This window comes from Rutilus rutilus (assembly GCF_951802725.1).
Source record: "Rutilus rutilus genome assembly, chromosome: 11".
In the NCBI taxonomy this organism is placed as follows: Eukaryota; Metazoa; Chordata; class Actinopteri; order Cypriniformes; family Leuciscidae; genus Rutilus; species Rutilus rutilus.
In genome coordinates, this window is record NC_140216.1 from 3,501,388 (window position 1) to 3,529,053 (window position 27,666).

The 27,666-nt window shown below is 40.8% G+C and overlaps 1 protein-coding gene across 2 annotated transcripts; it reads right to left on the bottom strand.

Moving 5' to 3' along the window:
- Positions 1–1,738: 1,738 nt before the first annotated feature.
- Positions 1,739–24,530, bottom strand: ahdc1 (AT hook, DNA binding motif, containing 1). Of its 2 annotated transcripts, none has more exons than XM_084423905.1 (5): positions 24,028–24,530; positions 21,956–22,041; positions 7,780–7,814; positions 3,263–7,676; positions 1,739–3,105 (listed from the first exon to the last, which is right to left on the bottom strand). In XM_084423905.1, exon 4 carries the CDS (start codon positions 7,479–7,481, stop codon positions 3,291–3,293), a length of 4,191 nt encoding a protein of 1,396 aa, XP_084280031.1. In that variant the 5' UTR covers positions 7,482–7,676; positions 7,780–7,814; positions 21,956–22,041; positions 24,028–24,530; the 3' UTR covers positions 1,739–3,105; positions 3,263–3,290. The 2 variants fall into 2 exon arrangements, with proteins under 2 accessions (XP_084280031.1, XP_084280032.1); XM_084423906.1 differs by having other exon boundaries at positions 1,740–3,105; positions 3,246–7,676.
- Between the last annotated feature and the right edge of the window lie 3,136 nt (positions 24,531–27,666).

The window sequence follows — 27,666 nt, forward strand, 5'->3', positions numbered from 1 at the left end:
AGAGTGGTAGACATTAGAATTCAGTAGACATTTGGATGCGGCTCATCTTTATAAACACTACCTTTCAATTTAACAATTAGGCTAACACTATCTGGAATGGAAGCCGAAAGCAGATCAAGTCTGTTATTTCTGGAAAATAGGCCCACTGGTTCTTTGCCACATCCACTTTACCAACAAAAGGTCCATTTGAGGAAGAGATGGTGTATACAACAGAAAACACAAACAAATCGTTAAAATTGACTTGCTAGTCAGGAGTATTTTCTCTTTCCCATTAAAAACTTTCTCTTACTGTTTTTGCTAGTTCCTTAATAAACAATAAATGCTTCTTAATGAACAATTACAAGTGGGCTACTTGCTGAGCTAAATCAGGGGACGTCTGGTTGAGCATCAGGAGTTTATTTTTAAGGGCCTATTAACATTGTTCACGCATGACAATCTCAGTGGTGATTGTTAAGTCCTACTGAAAATTAAATCAAATTGCAAATTTGTAGCATAAAGTGTCAGTTTTTTTTTTATGACACTATTGTTGTATTTTTACATTTCTAAAATCTGTTTGTGACCTCTGAACTATTTTAAAATATTACCATTAGGTCCAAAATATGGGGAGAATAATTGCACAAAAAAAACAAAAAAAAAAAACATCTATTGGGTAAAGCACTGGTTTGCACAGAGGGTGGATATTAATTTAATTTAAAAGGTAAATGCATATCTGATATTGGCAATGTTTTATGACGACGTTGGCTTGATTGCATGTGAGAATGACAAACAGCCAACATTAAGTTTTTATTTTACCTTACTTTAAACTTTTTTTGTATTTATACAAATGCAAATGGACAATGAAATAATATATAATAAATTGTCAACCTGATGCATGTTATATTGTATTTTCCAGGTGCTGCAAAGAACATTTGTGTTGCATATGCATATATATTGAAACGATAACCAAGAAACAGGAGTGCACAACTGCAGCCAGACAGTGCATGGCAACAAAACTATCAAACAGCTCAAATAGAGAATGGGGTAGTGAACAGATTAAGTCTTTTTATGTGCTAGATGCTCTTTCAGCGTTTGTCTTTAGATGTGTTGGGTTGGTGTGTTGAAAATAACTGACATAATTGTCCAATATTTTCACATTCTCAACACAGTGGGGCAGTGCAATTACATTTCTCATCCCCACACCACACACACACACACACACACACACACACACACACACACACACACACACACACACACACACACACTCCAAAACTACACACATACAAACTAATCAATGAAAAATGCACACTATTCTCATGGTCTCCTTCACTCAGATTACTTACTTTCCATACATTTCATAATTCCCATATAATATTTGCTTCATTTCTCTAAAATCTGTTCATGTCCTCACCTGAACTCATCTGAGCTCCTGTTGGAATGTCTGTCGACAAAAGCACAATTGCCTCGTTCCAAATGCCTGAGTAGCGCTGCACGGCCGGAATGCAAAAGAGGCACCAAAACCACTCGCACAAAAAGAACTGTTTCGATACCATTTCAGAAAGAAATGTTTGGAATTACAACATAATAATGAACCATCCAGTTTGATCATTCTCATGCTGCACACATATACATACATTATATCGATAGCAAACCATTTAAGGCATTAATTATAATGTACTTTTTATCATGGAAAAGTATTTGGACACTCATCTGAATGAGATCTGACAAGCCTTAGTAAAGGTGATAATAACTGCAGGTTAATATCCATTGTATTTTTTATTTTCCTGCTTGGCCACCAATGGACCTCATTTCATTTTCATCGTATTTCCCCAACCACAGAGGAGAGGCAGGACAAAATTAAACAATGATCAGAACAGAATGTGTATTTAAATATTTTCACCTCAGATACAGTATATGGAACAGACAGATACAATATTTCATCACAAAAAATCACTGTACGACACAGCGGACCACAAGAAATACGAACAAAGGGATGAAAGAAAAAGAGGAGGAGAATATGCATTGTCCACACCCTGAGCTTCAGGCCATCACATCCAGGGTAGAAAGTACCCTGGCCTCAAAACATCTTGACAAGGACAGCATCTGTCAGGGGCAGTGCATGGGTGTCTGTCCTCCTGTTATGATAAAAACACACAAATGAGAGTTGGATGTTGGGCACAAAGTGACCATGCTGCAGATCCAGAGGTTGAAGGGATCAAATTTGGACACATTCCTGTGGAACCAGACCAGGCCACTGATAAAAAAGATTACTTAAACTGTACTTGCACAAACCCAAGCTGAACAATTTAAAGCCACATAAAACTGGTATTTCCCTCATGTGTTCTTACAGCAGTTCCACAACACTGTCATGACATTGCTGCTTTACCATATCTCTTTCAGCAGGAGATTTGGTGGTTTTCATAGCAGTGAGCTCCTCAAGTGATTGAACCCTTTGAGTAGCTTATGTACAAATGCTGTTTTTGTTTTGTTTTAAAAATGTTGAACTTAAAGAGTGAGACGAGGGCAGAGTTTGTGCAGTCACCATTCATAGATGCTGAAGGAAGTGGACCTTTAGGATTAAGTAATCTCCCCAGAGACAAAATCAGAGGAGGCTTTGAGACTGAAACAGACAAAAAGGGAGCAAGTTCAGGATGTAGACAAAAACCTTTTGTGTGGTCTCGCACATTGGTTGGGTTTTTGGGCATCACTGAAATGTGAGAATGTTTGAATCACAATTGCACGGTTGCACTGTAAAAGAAAGGGACAAGGTTGTTCCCTGCATTTCATCAAATTGGTTTCAACGTGATACAAGTAGTTTCCATTCTTTGCTTAATAAGTCCCTAGCCCAAGCTGTGTAGCAATATTAGTTTGCAAGACTTTTTGTGCGTGCATTTGCAGTTGCAAGTCGCCGTATGAAAAGTATATGCAAGTATGTGAATGTTTTGTGTTCGTGCACGTGTTTCTGTGTCTGTCCATGTGTGTGAATTTGGATCTTGATTGTCACTGCTGGAGAAGTCTTTATATAGTCCATAGCTCTGAAAGTCTTCAGTCTAACTCAGTAAGTGTCTTCCAAAGCTTATCCTTTAAAAAAGATTAAAAATATGAAAAGGGTACTGTCCATTTCATCTGTCAAGAAAGATAAAAAAAAATCAAATGAGGATTAGTATCAATACATAATGACATAAACTTGTATCACAATATAGATTGTGGTAGCATTAAAGCATTTACTTGAACAATTTCATACTGCTATCATCTTAACTATTTACCAGTATTAATGTCGTACCTCTTCAGCGATGGCATGATAAATCCAACTACAGGCTGGTGACGGTGAAGCCTTCATCGCTCGGCTGGTCAAGAAGCTGGCAGAGTACCCCTCCCCGGGCTGTTTGGGGTGCATAACGGTGTCCAACAGGTGCATAGTTGTCCAAGTTACCATGGTAAGCCATCTCATCATGCTGAGGGGAAGAGTCCAGAGTCCCACTCACACAAGTTGACATGGAAGGACCTCTTTGTAAAGGGGAAGGGTAAGATGAATGGGATGTAACTCTCATCCCAGAGACCATCAATGACATGTCCCGTTTGTGGGAGGGCAAAGAGACTGCTGGTGGTCGCTGTTCCTCGTAGTTTTGGGGGCTGCCAGCGACACTTCCTCCTTGCCCATACCAGCAGGGAGAGCCACTGTAACTTGGGGAATCATACTGGGAGAACTGCTCTTTTGGGACCCGATGCGGACTCATGGCAGAACCACACTGCGGCAAGAGCCGAGGGGTTGGGGAGAGGGTTGGGCTAAAAGTCCTGGCAGCATGCCCATAAGTCTGTGAGGGAGGACCAGGTTTAGGGTACTGCTTTAGGGCATCTGACTGATTTGATAAACTGGGGGACACAGAGGCAGAGTCCGGAGGAAAGACATGAGCAAATCTCTCATCTGAGGAGGGAGTAGAAGTGTGGACAGAATATGGAGAGGGGTATTCACAGGACTCTGGGGCATGGCTGAGAGGTGATAGGCTACTACTATCTCCACTGTAGTAGTCCAATGCTTCTTGGTACAGACCCCCCGAACTCATGTGCCCTGACCCTGATGGGGTTGAAGGCTTTTGAGATTTGGTTTTTGGTGGGGGACGATCTCTTTGGCAAGGAGAGTATCCTCCCCTGCCTCTTGCTCCCCTGGGCTGTCTGCCACCTGTAGCACTCCGTTTTGGTCCTCCTTGCATAGGAGGGCTGGCAGGTGAACCTGGGGGAACAGAGCATGCTTCCTTCTCATTGTGTGCCTCAGACTTTTTCCTTCGCCCACGGCCTGGTTTGGCCCCCCCTTGGAATAGTACATTCTGACTCCAGTTGTAAGAAGGGCCTGCCGAATTCTCATTCCAGTCAAGCATTAGCTTCTCCAGGCTTGAAAGGCTAGACTGACCCTCAGGCATAGGAACATCCCTCGGGCGAAATGGTCCACCCACAACACTCATCCCTCCTCCACCAGTGTGAGAAGAGTCTGAGGAGGATTCAGAGAGTGTGTCAAGGCAGGGACGCTGTTTGGCTTTTTGGGGTGTGTAGTTTGAGATGTCCAGAATGTCTTTGGATTCTGATCCAGTTCCAGCTACACCATAATCAGAGTAACCATGAAACTGTTGAGTACCATATGCATCACTACCCCAGTTATTTCCCCCTTGCCTGTATCCCCACTGAGCTGTAGAGGTGTACTGTCTGCAACCCTCAGGCGGGGAAGAGGACAAGGAATAGGGGCTAGACTTTGTCACTGACATATAGCTTCCACCTGGTGAGGTTGCGCCAGAGTCCCCTCGCTGTATGTTTGAATGGGGTGGGCCTGGATATCCACTATAATTGCGCTTGGCAGAACCCTGGTAGTTGGAATAACTCATCTGACACTGTGCAGAGGGAACAGAGGGAGTTTTTGTACCATATGTAAAGCTACAGTCACTTGGCCTTTGCTGTTGCTGCTGCTGTTGAGGGAGGGGGTAAATACTTCCTCCTTGAGGAACCCCAGCACTATAACTAGGTGGATATTGAGGAAAACCTCCAGAGGGATGTGGAGAGCTGGGTGAACGGGAAAGCAAGAGTGCAGGGGATTTAGGGAAGGATGGAGTTGGAGAAGTCTGTGAGACACTGAATGAATATGAGGGTTTAGTTGCCGAGCTGCCTTGAGTTTGGGGTGAGGGTAATGGCGCCCCTTCCCCAAGACAGGCTGCTCCTTTAGGACTTCTTTTAGGGAAGGCAGGAGACCAACGATGGGCTGCACCAGGGCTGCCACCCTCATATCCAGGGGTGAGTTTACGGCCTTCCTGGCGTCCAGCAGGGCTGGACATGGAAATGTCTAGCAGGTCAGAGGAGTCATCAGAATCAAGTAGAGAGCGAAAATATCCTGCAAACATTCCCTGAGACTCCTCCCCACTGCACACCCCTCTCATACCGGGGCTGTGGTACATCCCACCCTTACTAGCCTCACTGCTTTGAAAACTTCCACGAGGGGAGCAAGGACTCTGATAACTACTTGCTTTCTCATGAATGTCTCTGTCACCTTTCCCTATCCAACTACTGTTCTCATTTTGCCAGTCATGCTCTTGGGCACCTGCACAATTTTTTGAAGCCCCATTCTTTCGTGCCCTCCGTTTTTTAACCTTCTCACCTTGTACAGAGTCACCTAAAGCTGCCCTGCTTATTCCCCCAGCGACACCCTTGCCTCTTTTCCGAGGAGTTCCTGGTTCAGATGCGGGGACCTTACGCTTTTTGCCAATTGTTTCAAAGAAGTCACTGAATGACCTCTTAAAAGAATCAGAGGATCCAGCTGCTCCCCCTCCTCTGCTCCCCATACAGCCTGCACGGCCACCTCTTCTGCGAAATCCTGTGAGACGGTGCAAAAGAGTGGAAAGGGATGGATTTTCTGGTGGTATGTGGAAAGTCTCAGGCTCTGTTGGGGTCCAGCAGCGTGGAGGGGAGCAGCGGCCTGTGCTGGGAGGTTGTCTGTTCAAGAAGGCCAGTTTGGAAAGGACATCTGCATATTCTATTTTAACATCATTGGTGTCGTTAACATATGAGGGCTGTGGAGATGGTAGCTTTACTGTTCGCCGCCTTCGAATTTTTTTGGGCTCTGCTGCACTGGCTGCTCCTGCTCTGGTCTCATGCATGTCAGGCTGTCCTGGTAATGCCTGTTTTGGGGGGCGTCCCCTGCGTCGCTTCAAGATTACAGGAAGCTCTCCCGGTGGAAACATTACCATCACACTCTTTCCATTGTTTTTCATGCGGAGAAGTGCGGTTGGCTCTCTGGAAACATTTGCTCCTGGCTCACCTCCGACACCCCCCTCGGGCCCCTCTCCTGTTGTGACCCCTTCTCCATGGAGAGGAGCACACACTGGCTCCAGGGATGAAATCTTGTAGCTTTTCTGTCGTCGGCTCATATGAACAGGTATTCTGGCTACTTTAACCACAATCCTTCTCACACCTGAATAACGTCCCTGTCGCTTCCCTCGAACTGCATGGTGAGTGACAATGCCCTCTCCTTCTGATGTTCTCAAGCTATGATTTGGTGTAACACTTGCTGATATATCTGGCGATGGTAAAACCTCAAATGATGAGGCAGCAGCACACACCTCTGAGGGATGCTCCTCTATCGGCCTTATTTCCTCCGTTCTCCAGTCTCTATTCTCCTCTTCTTCTTCATCCTGTTGGTCCAATTCCCTTTTGAACATATTTTCCTCAGCAGCTCTACGCAATCGGGACGATTTTCGAAGGTGGCATGGGAAACGTGGTCGGCCAGAGCTCCGTAGGGTGTACTTCCTTTCAGCCTCCACAGAGGTCACGACAGTGGATTGGCCTGTTATACAAACTTGGTCTGGGTCAGTAGTGCAATCCATTTCTGGCTTACATGTTGAATTAAGTTCTGTCTCCTCCTTAGGTAACGAGGAAGGGTTGTACTGAGGAGGTGACTGAGGAGTCTTTGGGGGAGGAGGGGTGTGTAACAAAGGGGCCGACTGAACTTGTACATTACGTGTTTCAGTCTTTGAAGGTAAAGACAAGTCTTCGGGAATAAGGGAGGGGTCCTGCTCTACAAGTGAGGAGCCAGTGTCTGTGGGTGTGCGCTTGTGTGTTAGCATGCTTGTGTCCATCCACATATGTGTATCCATTGGAATGTGTGTATGCGGCTGCATGTGTGTGCTTGACTGTGAGTGTTGGGGTGTGTGCATCTGTGGTTGTGTGTTTTGCTGAATGTGCATTCCTTGCTCCACATATTCTGTCTGCCGACGTCTCCTTGCCCTACGTTGAAGTTGCTCTTCATGGTTCCGCAGACCATTAGCTAAAGAGGGAGGTGAATAAAAGCTGTAATGTAGTGAGCTGGCTGGAGTGGTATCGGTTGGTCCTACAGATGTGCCCACAGGCTCTTCATCCCCCTCCCATAGAGAGGGGCCCTCATCATCACTGCAGTCTTTGTCAGCCAGTGCCTCACAAGTCAAGCGAACACCTCCAGAGCGCAGGCGACCTGACAGACGGCTCATTACCCCCAAAATTGCAGATCAGGATCTCCGTATTTATGTATGTGTGTCAGTGACGGTTCAGTGTTAGGTTTAACTGTAAGCTGGGTCCAGTTCAGAAGGTAAGATGTTTGATCTCTTTCCTCTCACGATGTTGGACAGAATGAATCGGACCATCAGACTTCACACAGTCCCAGTTTTCAGGAGTGCAGTTATTTCCTAGGGAAAAGGTTACAAAACACACACAAAAAAAGACATACAGTTGAGAATTGAAAACAATTGCTGTACAACATGCTACTGAAATAACTGCAGTTGTTCTTACCATGTCTGCTGCTGTGGCCATGCTTTGTGTTATCCCTGTGGGCGAAAGGACACTTGTCACTATGGCAATACAGTTAGAGAACAGTTGTAACCATGGCAATTGAATATGAGTGGAACGGTAACCATGGTTACATAGTTTTCCTTTCCAATGCAATAGATTGCAGGCCTCACTATGGCAATACGACATATGTCTCAGTGGATAGGCAACTGCTTTACATGCTTTACGCTTGACAATTGAAAGCACATTTAATAAACTTTTAGTGCAAAGAAAAAAAACTGTCGCTCACACACTGTTTATTGTCTGTGATCTCTCGCAATAATAAACAATCACTCAATTTTTTTTAGTGCAAAGTCTGATTTAGAAAATTTAGGAATTAAGAGGAATGAGAGAATTAGTAACATCATCTAAAAAAAACATGTTGAAAAATGTCCAAAGCAGCCATTGCATTGCGGATGTGTCATGTCTCATTATTTGTATATGTGACAGCTACCACGTATATTGATATAAAGTAACATTAAATGTGAAAACGAGCTTTCAAAAATGTCTACATTGTAACCAAACCAGTAAACAAATATGGAATATAGTTACATTTAAAAGGCAATATCTAAATAAAAGACTATATTATTCACTCTCACTAACAAAAACCTATATACACATAAAAATACCAAACACAATAGTGAGCTACACACAAAATATGACCTCTGAGAAAAGGCTAGAATTAATAAACAATGCAACGAAGTTGGGACATGGCAGCAGGGGGCAGCAAAGGGACGAAAGGCAGGGGATGTGGAGAGTTCAGGAAAGGGATGGATGGATGAAAGAATATATGAATGGGCTGAGGAAGAAAAAAAAATACATCCTGAAAAATGAGGGGGAAAAGACAAATGCAAGCGAGAATATTTCAAACAAAAAGGAAAGCTGTCATATAATTTACTCCTATGTCATTCCAACCCATCTGTGAAACACAAAATTAGATCTTTGGCATAATAAAAGTAGATGCTGTATATATATATATATATATATAAAAAGAAGTCCACTTGTGTGCTATATTCCAAGTCTTTGAAAGCTACATAATATCTTTCTTGGTGAAAACATTATAACAAAATTTTCATTTTAGATGAACAATTCCTTTAAGAATAGCACTTCATTTGGAATAAACATTGTAGTGATGCAAGTAAGTCCAGCGGCTGGACTCTCTCACACACAATACACTTCTATCCATCTCTCAGTCTGTTCCACATGGTTTTTATTACTAACTGGCAACGATAAGGAAAGTGCCGAAAGAGAGCGAGAAAGCGAACCAGAAACATGTGCTACAGTACATGGTGCCGAACAAGCTGCCACACATTCTTGAAGACACTGATACAGAGACACACAAACTCACAAAAAAATTTACAAAAGCACTTAGTCTCCACAATCCTTAATTCCACCACTAGAAACACCTTTTGATGCACATCATTATTTCTTCCACCTAGAAAACAAAACAGCACTTTCCCTGCACACTTGATATTCTGTGACACAAACAAAATCGCAGCAATCCAGTGTTCAGAGCCATGGATAAGCTTCCCACACGACTGTATTGCCAGTTTGGCCCTGATCTTCTTGTGCTTTAAATCTCCCAGATTTCAACACTGTCTGCTGTTTTCAGGTTTTCTGGGAGATTTAGATCTGAACACATTTCTGGTTGCTTCAGAACAACTATTGTGTGTGTGTGTGTGTGTGTGCGCGATTGAAGGCCCATGACCTTCGCTCGGTACCAAGTTTCTGACACTTCTTTCTAAAGTGCTCGCCAGTCTTTGCCTGACATCTTAAAACCATGCACATGTTCAGAGTATCCAGCGCCAAAGGAAACAAAACAGTTCAAAACATCAATGAACTCTCTTGTGTTCGACTCTTCTCCTCTTTGAAAGCTTCATTTTGTTGTCAGTAAACACAGCGATGATGTGCTGAACCAAAATGGTCTGACTTGCTCATCAGAAGCAGTTCTGTTAAGGCATGTTCAGGTGTGTTTTAGCTGCTATTCTCTCCTCTTTAAACACGCACACTTACACTGGGACGGCTATTGATGGTGCAGCTTGAGCTTGAAGGACAACTTAATCTGTGTGCCATGTTGAAGATGCTTTTTCTATATCTGAAGTATTCTGTTGTGAAATCACATCTTGTGATGTTGACTAGGTCTTGATCTTTCTGACACCACACTGAAAGGTAAAAACAAGAGCATCAGTGTCTTCGAAGATTGTCAGACTTGGCATCTATTGGCTATCTGACCTCCTCAGTTATGTGATTTTCTTTCTGTTTATTTAGTATTTTAGGATTAGGATTTTATACTGCATTTTATTTTGTATTGCATTCCTGCAATGTATCACACATGAGTTCACTTAAACCAAAAAAAAAAAATCTGAAATAACTGATTCGATTAAATAACTTCAATGAACAAACTAATTACTATGAACATTAATATGCTCAAATTTAATTAATTAATCAGCTTTTTATGTTTTGATTTGTTCCCGTGCCAAGATTTCGTTGGAAGATTATTTGGGTGTATTATTTGGACAAATAATTTGCATATGCAAGGTGCATTTACTCACCCTCATGTCAGTCCAAACTTGTATGACTTTCTTTCACTGGCTTTCAATGTTCAAACACACATTTTTCTAAATATTTTCTTGTGTTTTGCAGAGGAAAGAATGTCAGATCTGGAACGATGACACCGGTTCCAATCCCACAAGACGTTCGTTCATCCTCGAAACACAAATCGAGAGATACTTGCAATGAAATCGGAGAGATTTCTGTCCTTCCATTGATTCACACGGATCAAAACGTTCAGAAAGAGACTGTAAAATAAATCCATATGAATCGGGCGGTTTAATTTAAAAAGAAAGCCTAATTAAATCTGTTCATCATATAAAGCGATTATGTCTCTTCAGAAGGCATAGATTAAATGCTCGATTCATACGAACATTTTGACGACTTTCAATGGAGGGAATAAAAATATCTTCATTTGCGTTTTGAAGATGAATGAAAGTCTCATGGCGCTGGAATGACATGAACGATGACAGGATTTTCACTTATTCGTTGAACTGTCCCTTTAAGTTGTAATTCCAACTACTTGAATCAAGTCTAGTCCATAGAGCGAAGCAAATCAATCACATTAACAAGCATGTGTGTTTTCGTCTTAAATCTCAGGCTTGTATCTGCATACAGATACCAGACGATGTTGTCCGAGGGTCGCACACAAGGTTTCGCACATAAACAAATATAGCTTTTAGATCTGCTACTTCACCCTTAAATTGCATCTCTTTAATTCTCTCACACTTTAAATTTGCTTTCTGTCTCCTCCTCCCTCTCTCCTTCTCTTTCTCTAATTAATACCGCTCATTAATTAAGCATCAGTCTCACAGAAGACAGGAACAAGCACAACTGCAGAACAGCACTTTAATTACAGTCACGCACACACACACACACACACACACACACTCACACACACGCACACCGAGTCCCTCAGATATTCACACACATTCCTTCTCCTAAGCGTTAGAGAGAGAGAGAAAGAGAGAGAGATTGAATGTCTGGAGCTTCTCCTACTCTTCTCTCACAGTTCTGGCACCATCACATATTTGCCTGCCAGGACAGACTAGTGAGCTGGATTAAGTCAGCGAATAAGTGTGTGTGAAGAGAGAGAGAGAGAGAGACAGAGAGAGGTTAGCAGTGGTCTGCTCTGTGTACTAATTAAATGTGGCTTTCACTCTTTCTAAACCTAGTGGCGTGTGTTAGATTACTGAAACGAGGAATCCTGATGTTTGCTCGGTTTACAGGTTAACGGTGAACGGGACACGAAGCAATATCATTTTTTTTATATTTTGCTTCTAATGGGATGCATTCAAAGAAAGTTTTTTTTTAAATCAGTTTTTCTGCTTTAAAATGTCATGCTTAATTTAATGTGTAACTTTACTTTGCCATTTCTTTGTAATTCTTTGTGAACTTTACAAGCAATTTCTACACAATTTTTTTCAGTGCAATATTTATTAAAAGTCCCATTTTTAAAATAGTACCATATTGGATATTGACAGAGATTTGGTATTTACGGCTGTCAGACAATATTGAATATTTAATTGTGCATGTTAATTTCCATTATTTATATATGAAATTGGCCATCATATAACGCTCACTTGAAGTCAATATTTTAAAACAATAATAATTTAACACTGTTCAATTGTAATCCTTATCAAATCTCAAAATGAATATGCCTTTTTCAATTCAGTTTTATGAAGACTGTGATCATTTATAATTTAATAGATCATTAAACATATTATCTGCTATAATTTTAATATCGATGCATCCCTATTTTCTGTTGATTGGCTATAAATATTATTACAAGTAGCATAATAATAAATCACAATCTTTTCACTCAAATAATCAGCAAATCCTCAGTCAACAACGAGCTTAAGGGAGACAAAAGCAACTGTGAAACATTATCCGCTGATGTTGCTTTTGGACAGTGTGACTTCTTTACACACAATTTGATCTCAGATTTGTTTTTGCTTTGTGTACTAGCTATTAATTATATTCTCTACATTTGAAGATAATCCATGCCTCAAAACCTCTCTGCCGTTTCACCCTTTCTTTTGTATGTGAATGAGAATGCGTTTAACTTCTCTCACTGCAGCCGCTCTCTTCGCCTCCCTCCACTACTGCGCTTTCGATTCTCCACACACGTTTTGTCTCTTTCTCCAATCCTTTTAACTGCTGCAATGCTCCCCAGGAGACCCAAACAGCTGCTAACGTTTAGCCAATCACAGAGCTGTCTTTGGATTCACTGTCCAAACGACAGACATGAAAATCCACATTGATGCCCACCTGTCCAAAAACCAGCCATGCTGTAAACAAATCCCACGGCACAAAATAAGATTATCTGTTGACTCATCCTGCAACAAGATTTGAATGCTCAGAACGTTATTTGTTTTAGATCTCATGAAATTGTCATGAAACCCATCACAGCCTAAATGACGACCGGAAAGCAAAATGCATCAGACATAAAGACTCAACAAGCAACATGTAAATCATATAAATAAGCAAAGATACACCCTAAATATAGTGCAAGTGTGCTTTTTCCTCATCTGAACTGTAATGAATAGATGATGGCATACAGATACAGCAAAAGCTGAATGACGCAGGGATTGGAAGAGACTCTTGGAAGGAAGGAAGGGTTCTATTTAGAACCTCAAAGGTTCCGTCAGGCGCTTCATAGAACCTTTCAGGGGTTCCATCATGGGATCAGATTATCCGTTATTATCTGTATGGATTAAGTTTTAATTTTTGTTTAATTTATGAATTAAACTGCTTGCAAAAATACTTAATCACAAGAAAAATTTAAATAACCTATTAAACATGGCAAGAATTATGCAATAATTTAAGACAATTCTCCTTAGAAGCTTTTTGCCATAAACGGGTTCTTTCAAAATGATTCTCTCTATACTGAACTCAACTGAACCTTTTTTTCAAAGAGACGGACTCATGGACACGTACTGTACATGCACTGTCTGGTCTGTATCTCACATCCAACTTTTTTTTTTTTTTTTTTTTTTAGTGAGATGTGCAAGTATGTTTGCACTATTGTTTGTGCTGGGATGTGTGTCTGTTTACACAAGTAATAAGGTGTGAGTGTGTGTGTGTGTGTGTGTGTGTGTGTGTGTGTGTGTGTGTGTGTGTGTGTGTGTGTGTGTGTGTGTGTGTGTGTGTGTGTGTGTGTGTTTACAGAAGTGTGTGTCTGTGTGTCAGTGGGTGTGTTAGGGAAAAGCACTCACTGAGTTCAAATGAGAGTGCAGTTGTTGCTAAGATACAGGCAGCAGCCCCGACAGTGTGTGAGAGCGAGTGACAGAGAGAGAGAGAGAGAGAGAGAGAGAGAGAGAGAGAGAGAGAGAGACAGAGAGACAGAAAGTTAGAACAAGACAGGAGGAGAAAGCTTAGAGTGGAGAGAAAGAGAGAGAAGGAATGGAAAGAAGGGAGAGAGAGATAGAGAGAGAGTTAGAGAGAGAGAGAGGTAGAAGTGGGTCATAAGATCCACAGAGACACTCCAGTGACACTCTGCAGAAACACAGCTGTCATCACACACACACACTAGCTCTGTTACAATAGCACACAAACCTAGTCAGCTGCCTCTCTGCCTACATAGTCAGCATCCCAACTGGAACCTCACTAGGCAGGGGTTTACTAACTTTTTAGTGCTAAAGAGCCCAAAACATGATGATCCCCTAATGCTCTGTATATTAAGACAGCTAGACCTATTTACACTGTCTTTATAATATATATATATATATATATATATATATATATATATATATATATATATATATATATATATATATATATATATATATATATATATATATAAAACAATATTTTTTTCACACAATTAAACACATGATTTTTGAAGTATTACTAAGAGAAAGAAAAGAACGTACAGGTGTGAATGACACTCATAAAGTGTGATAAAATTATGTGTTAGACATATTTCACTAATCTCTGAATTTCAATAATCTCACACTTTGCCTAAAAATATATTTTTGTAATATTTTTCCCCCATCTTTCTTTCAATGCTCTAATTTGAAAACCATGTTGTAAGTGATTGACTTGTAAAGATCAACTGTTAGGAACTCGATGTGTCAAACAAATAGCGTTACAATTTAATTTAATACGAGTGGCTTGAGAGGAACGACGCAGGTCTCTACTAATCATAAATATAGGCTACAGGTCAAAAGTTGCAGGGATCAGTAAGATATTTTTGTGAAAAAATGTACTTGATCAAAATTACAGTAAAAATTACAGCAATATTGTGAAATTGTATCACAATTTGAAAAAACTGTTCAATATTGTAAACTGTAATTTATTCCTGTGATCAAAGCTGAATTTTCAGCATCATTACCAATGTAATTGGTACCGAATGTAAGTGCATGAATTTTATGTCATTTTTGAACAATTTCGACGAGTTTTCCACATTTTCCACTGAACTCATCGCAATATTGTTAAAAAATACTACTAAAAAAGTAACTAAAATGGACATAAAATTCATTAGACGCTAATAAATAGTTAACTAAAAACTGTCTGTTTTACACCCATTATGGGTTATGCAATAGGGAAGAAAAGACTATCACAACTGTCGTTTCATGCCGTCTTCCTCCAGGCCGCTCGCTGGAAACAGAGCTGCTGTCTTTCTGCTTTCCCTTCTTCGCGTTCAATGCCTCCATCATTCCTCAGCCTCAAACTCACTTCTTCTTCCTTCTCATCTGCATTCTTAATATCTCCCGAGTCTCTGCCTTTTCCCTCTCTGTAACCTCTCATTCCCTCCTCCCCTCTCCACCTTTCTCACTCGCTCCCTCTTTCACTTTCTATTACTCGAACGCTCTCTCTTGTCCCCAGCTGCAGGAAATTCCTTATAATCTTCATCACCAGAGACTGCGTTCAACACTCGGCCCAGCCAAAAACACACACGCACAGCACACACACACACACACACCTATCTTACTTCTACTCCTTGTCTTTTCCTGTTACTTTTCGCTTTCCTTATTTTCCTGCACTCATCTAGTAGGTTATTTGAAGAGGAGCAGAGACTCACTACCCCATCCTGACCTCCCACCCCTCCGCCTGGTCACATGACCACAACACCAGCTGGAACAGCAGCTATAAGTGAGAGGCAGGAGTGAGTGAGTTTGGTACACGTGTATTTTGGTCTTTTAGGCCCTGTTTACACGGTATTAAGATGCGTTTTGGTGGATCGGATCACTAGTGGAGGAGGGAGACACATTCCCATTTACACCTGGTGTTTAAATCCGTCTCTTTTGTCCACTTTCAACCACTTCTGTCCTGATTTCTTCGAGGTGAGGGTCTAAATGTACATGTTTTTTCAGATCTTTTGATCCAACGGATGAAATAAGCTCACACAATTTTCACATGAACAGACCCGGGGACGACGGAAAAACCTACGGAGAGCAGCAGCTTTATTTTTTGCTCTGACAGACACAAGATCAGCCGAACGCTGTGAGTATGTGTTAGAAATCAGGAATGGTGAGAGAACACTGTGCTTGGTATGTTTTTCATCTTCACACCAAACTTGGGTCTCCAGCTGACAAAGTTTAAATCCCCTCCGGCTAGAGCGCTTCCAATAATGTTTAATGTTAGGTCAGGTTGCCGGTCTTTTGTGTCTGTTTGAACACATTCGACCACATGAGAGTTTACACTACGAAAGCAATCCGGTCGAATGTGTTTTCGACTACCTCTGGAAGTGGTGGAAAGTGGACAAGCTCAAAACGTTTTAGACCCGTTTACATCTGTAGTGTCGTCCACTTGTGATCCGATCGACCAAAACGCATCTTAAAGGGGCGGTATAATGCCCTTTTCGCAAGATGTAAAATAAGTCTCTGATGTCCCCAGAGTGTGTATGTGAAGTTTAAACTCAAAATACCCCACAGATATTTTTATATAGCATGTTAAAGTTGTAAATTTTTGAGGGTGAGCAAAAACGCACCGTTTTTGTGTCTGTTCCTTTAAATGCAAATGAGCTGCTGCTCCCGGCACAGGGGGCGGAGCTTTAAGAGCTCACACAGACATGCACTGGAAATTTCAAAAACTTTTAGCCTTTTATGTTCAAACCGAAGTCAGAAAGATGGAGAGACTCAAGAAGTGACAACATTTCTGTAGACAACATTTCTGAATGGTTAGTTGGTGAATTTATGAAGCTCATTGTAGTTATCTTCTAGTCCTTGATTAGCATATTCTGTCTTGATAATCTATAAATCGTGTCCCGGGGGCGGGGTTTATGTAAATTTTAGGGTTGGTGATGTCACTAACCCGGGAGGAATGCCGTGTATAGTCTCTACCAGTTTGTTGTAGTCCTTAAAAAGCAATTTCTTTAAAAGAAAATATCTCCCTTTGCTCTGAACTTTGAGCTTTGCAACTTTGCAGATGTTGTTTATGCTCAAACAGCAACATTACACACTAACTAAAGTTAGAAAAGTGATATTATATTCAACCACCCCTTTTATACCAGGTGTAAACAGGTAAATCGGAAGAGCGCTGGTCCTTCATACTTGAGATATGGAAAATGCTCAAGAAATTGGTATGAAAGCTGTGGAAAGGGAAGAGGGAAGAGAGTGGGAAGAGAAAACCTACAGACCTACAACACACTCACACTCATTATTTTTAATCATAATCACAGGTTTGTAGCGCAAACAGTCTAACCGTTTACTGCACTTTGTTAATCTTCTGCTCTTCCACAGCTAATGAATTTGAAGTATTGCACATTTACAGTAAAATGGCTTACTCTTGTGTTTAAAAATGATGAACGGACATTAAAATGTGAGCATGAAGACAGACAAAAGAGTTCAGGACACTCCCAAACATCATCAGGGAATATCATGAACAAATCAAAGAAGTTTTGATGGACTACACAGTACTAACAAATATCAACAACCGAGCATTTTAATGTTTCAGAGCTAATTATGTTCTTATGAAAACTGATGACAAATATTTAAAGGATCTTCTAAAGCCCGTCATACTTTTCACTACTATAAATGTCACCGATCGGTTTAAAACACACTTAAGAAAGGAGAATAAAGGCAGTTACTTTTCTGTCCATTCTTCTTTGAATATCCATTTTTCATCATCATCTTTTGTTTACTTGAATAATCCATCGTGCCATGATCAGACGCACTACTGTAACAGCTTATTTATGCGTATTTATGTCTGAGGGTCACTAGAGTAGATTAAAAACCCTGTAACACCTTTGGTGTTCCCTGTCAAAAATGACCGGCCTTTTAAAAATTGCTTATTATGCTATATTATCAATTTATAATATTGAATTTACCGTGGTGTTTGCTTTCCCCGTGCATATTAGGATTTTCTGCTGTTTTACAGTATCACCTATCAGTCAAAACAGCGATTGGATGGAAATCGATAGGAGGGTGTTCCCCCTCATGAATAATGCAGAATGTAATGACGTAATACGAGCCTACGAACGCTCTTTGTACTAGAGCTGCACGATCGCGATCTCGATTCAAACACAACTTCATTCCTAAATGACGACAGTTCGGCTTTGTCTATTAAACCTTTGACGAGTACGATCACAGCGAACCTTCAGATCTGTGTTCTGAGCCAGAGAGAGCAGTTGTCATGTACAGATATGAAACAGCTTCACACTCTTTGTAACCACACAGTATCATTATTTCTGTGTTACAAATATTCATATTGTCACAGAAGTAACAAGAGTTTATAGTTCGGATATAAACACTGATGTCTACAGTAGCGATCAAAATAGAAAGTAACACGGAGCTTCAAATAACGATTGTATCGTTACACCAGTAGGTGGCGACAAGTGACTATGTATTTGTCATTGAATCATTCATTCAAAAGATTCATTTAAAACTGCCGATTCATCCAATAACGAAACAAGTGAAGTATAAATGAGTGAGTCATTGAATCATTCATTCAAAAGATTGATTTTAAACTGCCGATTCATCCAAATCGAAACAAGTGAAGTATTTATGAGTTGAATGAATGATTCAATGACTCACTCATAAATACTTCACTTGTTTTGTTTTGGATGAATCGGCAGTTTTAAATGAATCTTTTGAATGAATGATTCAATGACTCACGCATAAATGTATCAATGATTCAAACCGCTAAAAAAAAGAGATGAATTAAAGATTTTTTTTTTTTTTTTTTTAATTAACATTTTGTCAGAACCTCTAGTAAATTACATGTTATTATTTTGTTTAGTTGTCTATTCAGAATTGTGATCTCTGTTTTGGAAAATTCTCAATTTATCCAGAATCGTGCATCTCTACTCATATACTCATAAACTACTCAATATCATTGTTATGACATAGTAAAAAATAATTTTATAATTTTATAATTAAAAATGTGTCGGGCAGTCAATGAAAAAAAGATGCAGTTTATAACCAGAGTGTAGTTACAACATCTACCAGCAGGGCAAAACCCTGACCTCTCCTAACGCTCATCCCTAATACACACACCTGTCTCCGTCCACACCTCCCTCCCTCCCTCATAATCCAACACATATTTATCTGCTTCTCACGTTGTGTTTATCCATGTCCTAATCTCCCCTTTCCGTCAGATATTCAGTAAACAGCTCATCAACCAATCAGCTCATACTTACAGCCGGTGTGTCTCTCAGCGCACAAACCCGCACCTCTCTAACCCGTCTCCTCCTATCCATCTCTGGATTGTGTCTAATGCTCTCTCTCGCACTCCGACACACACACTCACACACACACCTTACACATACAGACATATGGGCGTACACCACACACACACACTCGCACATATTGAGTTGGACCTTGAGGCCAGTGTTTTGTAGAGGGGCCTCTCCACTGCGGCCCTGACTTCCTGACTCCCCCCCCCCCCCCCACCCCAGAACCCCTGTTCCACTGTTGCCGTGGGAGACTGCAGAGACCGTTGCCAAGGAGAAGGGCTGCTGGATGGCTGTTTAAACAACAATGGCCGCCTTGTGCACATTCCAACTCTAGACACTGACAGCATGTTAAGACCTGCTTCAAAAACAGACATCCGCGCTCTCTCTCGTTCTGTCCGTCTGCGTCTCGCACACTAGTGCGCACATATGCAGATATTCCCTTGACTTGACTTCTCTCTTTCTCGCACACAGGGGCTTTATTCAAAAGCATCTGTTTCTTTTTAGCCCGCACAGCTCATTCTCTCTCTCGCTCGCTCTCAATCCCTGTTTCCATGGTCTAAATCTCTCCTTCTCATTCAGGATGGGAGTGTGTAGTGCACTCATCCATCTTTCTGCCTGCTGTACACTCCCTCTATCATCATATCCAGAAAATTCCACTCCCTCCTACTCTCTCTCTCTCTCTCTCTCTCTCTCTCTCTCTCTCTCTCTCTCTCTCCCCTTATCGGCCTTCAGTACCTCTGCCTCTTCCCCCCACTCTCTCACTTTCTTCTGTTTCTTTATCTCTTTCTCCCTCTCTCTTGCTCGCTCTTTCTCCTTCCTCCCTTATCTCCCCATAGTACCCCTCCTCTTCCCCACCATCTCTCACTTTCTGCTATGTCTCTCTCTCTCTCTCTCTCTCGCTCACTCTCTCTGCACTGTGTAATCTCTCTCGCTCTCTCCTCTGTCTCTGGCAGAGGAAGTGTGTGTTCCCCAGGGGGAGCTGGGCTCATTAACTTCCAGGAGAGAGAGAGAGAGAGAGAGAGAGCAAGAGAGAGATAGAACAGGAAAGGGAGAAACAGGGGGAGGGAGAGAGAGAAAGAGAGAGAGAGAGAGTCTGCAACAGAGTCTGAAGGTGAGGAAAAGACAGGAGATGGAGAGATAGGAAAAAGAAAGATTAGACAGAATGAGAAAGGAGAGATAGAGAGATAGACATCTGATCAATCACCCAGGACCACATTCATATCCTGTTTTAATGATTTTTATCATATTTCTATAACACATTGTCATGCATTTTTATTAATTTTAAAACGTCTACCGCAAATTAGTTTAGTTACTCTCAGCCATCAATCTATCTATCTATCTATCTATCTATCTATCTATCTATCTATCTATCTATCTATCTATCTATCTATCTATCTATCTATCTATCTATAATCTGTCAGTCCATCCGTCTGTCCATCCATCCATCCATCCTTCTATCCTTCTATCCTTCTATCCATCCATCCATCCATCCATCCATCCATCCATCCATCCATCCATCCATCCATCTATCTATCTATCTATCTATCTATCTATCTATCTATCTATCTATCTATTCTATTTATTTTCAGTGTGCATAATGTAATTACGGTCAGCAAATTGAGTGTGTATCGGTACAGGTGTGTCCTGGTGGGCAAACAGGTGTTCTGAGTTTTACTGACACAACAACAACAGCCACAGTCGTGTGCGGGAAACCTGAGGTCACTGATGTAAATTCAATAAGATTATGATTTCATTAAAAGAGCGCCATGCCATTTAATCACGAGAAAGATGCAGTGCTGCGAAGTAAACGGGGAACAGAGTGAGTCGACAGTATTGAGGATCTGTGGACCCTCAGAGTCAGTTTTCTGCATGAGCCTTGAACTGATTCATTTGATTCTCAAGAATGTCCTGTCCTCCTCAGGATTCAGCCCACTGCACACTCATAACTTTGAGGCTGCTTTGTTCTTTGAACCATTGAGCTGAATTTAGATTATTTATAGGATAATAATAGGATTTATCATCATTTAATAGTGAAACTGCGGCACCTGCAACATGTCCTATATCTAATAATACGGGTGATTTACTTTTAACCCATTAGTGACAATAAATGTGTCAAGACTGAATTACATTGAAATGTATATTTTGAAAAACAATTAGGAAATGTGAGATTTCTTCTATTTAAAGTGCCATTAAAGCACAGACACCAAAAATGATTGAATTTTTAAAAAAAGTATCCGAACTACAGTGATATACTCAGCCTATACATTTGTAAGACCCTGTTCCCTGATGCTCATGTAAAAGTGTATACTCTTTATGAATAATAATTTAAAAATACTGCTGTCAAACCTAACATAAAAGTTTGTAAATGAATGAATACATATATAAATCTTTTCAAATTTTAAATAGTGTCAAATTATTGCAATTAATTAATTACGATTAATTGTATCTAACATAAAAGTTTGTATATATGTATGTCATTTGAACACATATTTTATATTCGAGCTCCTACATATTATGCTCCATCCTCCTAAAATCTTAGCTTGAATGACAACTGAAAGATTTTGCATCTGTGACGCAAGACTTATCACCATATTTCAGATAGTAAAGGATAGTGTTAGATGAAATGATCATTATTATGTTTTTTTTTTTTTATTTCACGAACTGAATAGAATAAAAATCCACAATTGTGAAACTGAATGTGATTTCAAATTTGGAATAAGAAAACGGTGCCTTATAATCATGCCAAAAAAGAGCACAAAGAAGAAAGTTCATGTAAAGAGAATGATTGGCACAGGTCTCGAACACGCTTCATTCACTTCATGCACAGAAAGGTGTGGTGAATCGGAGCCTTCTTTCGTGTAGTTATAGAAACAGAAAGTACCTCAGCTACATAAATGAAAACAATGAGCATATTTGAACAGGCTGTCCTGTGTGACCTAAATGATGTATGGAAAGAAAACCCACACTTACCTTACACATTGATTCTCTCAATCATTTCTCATCTCACTCTCAAACTGCATGTTTCCATGGCAATCTTTAGCCAGGCAGTTTGTTACCTGAGAGAGAGAGAGAGAAAGGGAGAGTCGAGAGAGGGAGAAATGGAGAGAGAGAGAGAGAGAGAGAGAGAATGACATATGTCAGGGCAGAATGCATACAAATGCATATGCAACATACGGTATCAGTTGATCTAAATGTAGTATATGGCATGAATATAAAACTGCACAAGTTGCTGCATTTTTCTTTAGGTGGCTTGTGGTAACATCTCACGATAACGATCCAGTTAGTGATACAGTACATCATTCATTCAAACCCCTAGTTAATAAGTGCTTAACATGAAATGGGTTTGAGTTTCAAAACTAGCAAATGCAAGGATCATTTCATGTTGTGTTTGTGATCTGTGCTTCTCACAGCATCAATGAGCTGTTGTTTATGTGATGTATATGTGTTTCTCAGCACCACTCTCCCTTGTTTATCTCCCCTCCCATTCTTTCTTTCGTTCGTTCGTTCTCACTCTTTAATAATTGAGCTGGTTCTGTCTCTTGTTAGAGTTGGCTCATTACTGAGAGACACAGAAACCAGTCAGGTACACAGAACCCTAGTTACTCGCTCTCGCCTCCTCTCGCACCATCATCATCCTTGCTCGCAAGTTCTCTGTGTCTTCGTGTGTGTCTCTCTCTCTCCCACACACACACACACACACTGATGCGGATAAACTTAGCAGCCTGAAACACAATGCCTCCCCCTTCCTCCCTAGACTGGGGAACCAGGGTCAGAGGTGAAAATCTCTCCAAAAAAGCAGCCAGCAGGGAATGAGAAAGTGGATGGAAGAGAGTGAAGCCGTGTTTTCCTGCTAAGTGTGTGCAGTGTGAGATACTCTAGCTGTGGCCAAGGTCAGCAATGTCTCTCAGCTCTGCCAATCAGAGGTTTCCAGCTGTTGTGGGAAACCAAGCTTCCTTTACAGAATAAAGGTTGCCATGGAGACCAGCTCTATAAGTCTCTCTGACAGGTGGACACATGCACAGACAGCCCCCACTCCCTATTCAACCTCATACTCACAGATGTGCAAGCTCTTATTTGACCAATATAAAAAACATGCACATATAGAAACTATATGCAGAAATCAATTCCATTGTCAGTAGAAATATCCGCGTTTCAGTAATGCCACCATGTGCGTGTTTTGGGCAGAACAACACGCGCGTTCCTGGCGTGCGCCGTGAATAATCGCGCCTGTCACAACATAAACATCTTCGCGTCACCGTCGCGCGCACAGCGCGAGCCCAAAGACTTGCGCCAACGCGCCACTGCATTGGCCACACTGGCCAGGAGATTAGTTCAATAAAAAAAACTTCTTAATTGACATGTCTTAATGCCAATGCTACATAAAAAAACATTAGTTTATATTGTAGCTATATTGAAATCATGACTTCATTAACATGACTGAAATTTTTTTCTGTCACTGCTGCTTTGGCATCTTTATAGGCTAGTGTATATGTAAAGCAATCATGCCAATAAAGCACTTCTAAATGAAACACTGTAGGCTGAATAATTAGCCAGACTAATTAAAAGTGCAGTCATTGGCGGCGCGCGCGGCTGTCGTCTCCCCATAATAATCACCCAGCGCATTCATGCCGTCAGTCAACACACTTATGATCAGTATTCCTCAGTCAATGGGCACAACATTTACAGCGACACGTTCCCCAATATTCGTAATCAAACGGTCAATTTTCTTTCACACACCAACGAATATCTTATATTGTCCACGCATTTTATCGCACAGAAAATGTACGTGTCAGAAATATTTAATATTGGCAACCTGCAGCTAATAATATGTCTGATGTGGAGCGTAGGTGAGCGTAATCTATGTACATATGGAGTGTGTGCGCGCGCGCTGAATGCGAGTGACCTATCGCGAGCTCAATGAATGGCAGCGATGAGGTTAATAAAAATTCCTTCAGTAGAAAACACAAACCCTCGTGAAATGCGCCGCGGCGCAGGGGAAGACTATGCAAATGTTGTGTGTGAAGCCAGACGCGCGCACTCACCGGGAGGCGACGAGCTCCGCTGCTGCAGCTGTGATGCTCGAGCTCCTCACGCGCTCCTCAGGCTCCTCGCGACTCGAGCACACACCGTTCCGTGACATGCAACATCCTAAAAGCAGAGGCTGTCTGTATGGGGTGAAAAAAAACTACTATGCATGAATGACGGGGGTTTTAGTCATCTCGGTGCTCTTCTGTCTTGCGACGCCAAACAGGCTTTTCAGCATCTGGTTAAAAAAAAAAAAGAAAGAAAGAAAAAGAAAACAGAAAAAAACGAGGAGAACAAGAAAAAAAATCGCGTGTTTTTGTCACCACGTCGGATATTTAAAAAACTAAAAACTAAAATTGTAGTAAGAGAGTACCGCAGTTTTCACAGGAGCGCGCCGGGAGTGCAGCGAGCGCGAGATGTTGGAATGAGCCGTTCTGCGCCGTTTCTCGCCCTCTGCAAACCAACTCCGAGGAATCTAGTCAGAGAGGGCTGTAGACGTGCCTTGTCGATGGGGGCATCCGGGCCTCCGTAGATTCTTGGGTCTAGGTTTTTTTTCTCCTCCTCTGGAGGACTCTGGGTACTGAAGTTCTGCTCGTCGTGACTTCATTCATTCTCTCTCTCTCTCTCACTCTCTCTCTCTCACTGTCTGTGTTGCATCAAATAACACCCAGACAGTGCGACGGGGCTCTGAAGAAATGCAATTAGATCTGCCTACGTGACACAAATGCACTTTTGAGATCCACATGCACATTTCATCTAGAGTGCGCAGAAGATCTTTCCCCCAAATGAGAGGTGACATTAACTTAACACTGTGAGGTCAAAGTGAGTTTGCATTGTGCAAACTGCTTTGAATGCTTAATAGGAGAGAGTTCGCCTAAAAATGAAAGTTCTGCCATCATTCATGTCGTACCTAAAACTATTACTATGAACACAAAAGAAGATACTGTGATAAAAAGAAAATTGTATGGATGGGTTAAAAAAAGACATTTGTTAATGTTCATGTTTGTAAATGGTGGCAGAATGTACTTTTTTGGGTGACCTATCCCTTTAAGAAATTGCAAATTAATGTATTCACTCACTCTGGAAGCCTATAATTTTTTAGTATGACGGCATAGAAACTGTGAACATGCAGCCTATGATTAAAAACAGATTTAAAAACTAAGGAAGTCTTAAAAGAATATAGTTCACCTAAAAATGAATCACATCAGCCTCATGTTGTTTCAAACCTGTATGGCTTTCTTTCTTCCATGGAACACCGACGGAGAAGTCAAAATGACACACTTATTCAGGTGGTACAATGAAAGTGAACAATGACTGAGGCTGTCCATTACTAACATTTTACCCGACGACTTCTTTTGTGTCCCAGGGAAGAAAGTAAGTTACAGGTTTGGAACAACTTGAGGTGATTCATTTTGTGGTGAAAATCTCTTTAAAAACTGAATGATGTTCTATAATGACTGAACACAATATACAATGTCTTTGATATGAACTGTGTGGGCTGTGAATAATATATTGGCTGAATCTATTAGAGACTGTCAGAGATCACAGTCCAATAGTTTATCTGCTCTGCCCTCCAGTAATTTAATTTTCCTCTAATTTTCTTCCATGCTCCAAGCTCTTTCAACATTCCCTTCACAATTGAAGAGAAATGTATAGCTATTATTTGGCTGTTATATGCAGGCTGCTATAACATCGCATTGATGCAGTTGTGCTGGTCCTACAGAGGACTTCTTTGTTGGTCTGATTATAGCATTATTCTGACTCATACACAATATTTTGATACAGGGAAAATTAGCTTTATATTATGTATAAAAAAATAAATAAAATGCTCATTTTTGTCCCTCACCATAAAATGGGGTAAAATTCTAAATGCATGTGTGCAAAAAAAAAATTAAATAATACAATTTCTCACAAAAAAAGGAGCAGATTAAAGTGTTTACTTAATAGACGTGTATTCTAAATAAAAAAACAGCCTGAAATCTAAAACCACAGATTGCAATAACAAATTCTGCCCAAAAGAAAGTCAACCTACATTAAGCTGAATTATCTGAAGCTTCTCCACCTATATTACTTTTCTTGTTACAACTGATTTTTATAAACAGGGACAAATGCCAAAACGTGCTAGAAATGAATCATCATCATCATCAACAACACACACACACACACACACACACACACACACACACACACACACTCACTCACACATCCCCAGGCCTGCAGAATATCTACCCTGCTGCAGCAAAATTGTAGATGCAACAAGCTGTTTAATTTATAAATGTGAAAATCAAATCTGCAGCAGTGCAGGTACAGAATGTACCAACATGACTACAAACCCCAGCAGGATAATTAATAAACCAATACAGCATACTAAAAACCGTGCACACCTCCCAGTCTTCACATTATGGTTCTTCTGCCATCTTGTGGACAGCAAAGTGGAGAGCAAATGACTGCAGCTGTGAGCAATCGAGCGTTTGTTTCTCTCTGACGCACACTTGCTGCACCATTCCTGATAAACTGAGAATCACGATCTGTTTAAAGTAGAGATTACAATTCTCCTACGATTCTGAATAGGTTAGACACCTCAACAAAATAAGGTAACAAAATGTTACTTGCTGCAGTCTATTTAAAAAGATTTCATTTGAATTAAGTTTGAAAGAATGATTCAGATGGCTGCATCCGAATTCACATACTTCCCTACTATATAGTAGCCTAGGCGAAAACCTGTAAGTGACAAAAGAAGTATGTCCGAATTCACAGTAGCCTACTCATAAAAGAGTCGGAAAAAAGTACCTGGATGACCTACTACTTCCGGTGAGATTCTGAAGTGTTCATACGATGGACACTTTACTATCCCATGAGGCCTCAGCACTTCCAGATTATGTTCATACTACACACACTCATACTATATATTATAAGTACTTACTCTAGAGAGTATACGATTTCAGACACAGCCTATGAATCAGCATTTTTAAACAAATCTTTTGAATGAATGATTCAGTGCCAATCCATTCAGTCACTTGTCGCCACCTACTGGTGTAACAATGTAATTGATACAATCTTTATAGACCTTATTCACAGCAGCACCATCTTTGATTTTTAACAGGAATGAAAGCCAGGCTGTGAGGGATAGACATACCTCTCTTCAGTTGGTTGTACTGTTATTTAATGTGTTTTTGATTGTTCTGCTGAAGAAACACTGCAACAATATCTTTCCAAGAAATTCCAGCCGACAAAAAACACCTGACAATTTGAGCTGTGGAAAATTATAATTGATCTAGGAGCTTTTTACAGTGAATGCCATTGAAAACACTATGGCTGCGTCCGAAATCACATACTTCCCTACTATATAGTAGGCGAAAACCTGTAAGTGACAAAAGAAGTATGTCCGAATTCACAGTACTCGTCAAAAAGTACCCGGATGACCTACTACTCCCGGTGAGATTCTGAAGCGTGCATGCGATGGACACTTTACTATCCCATGAGGCCTCGGGAGAGGATTTGTGAATGACAGTGAAGTGACGCAACTGACGCCGTAGGTCACATGATAATGACAACATGGCGCATGTAGTACGTCCGGATTACATTCATACTACACACACTAATATATAACACATACTTTTTCAGCGGTCGAGAATTACTTATTCAGAATAAGTGCC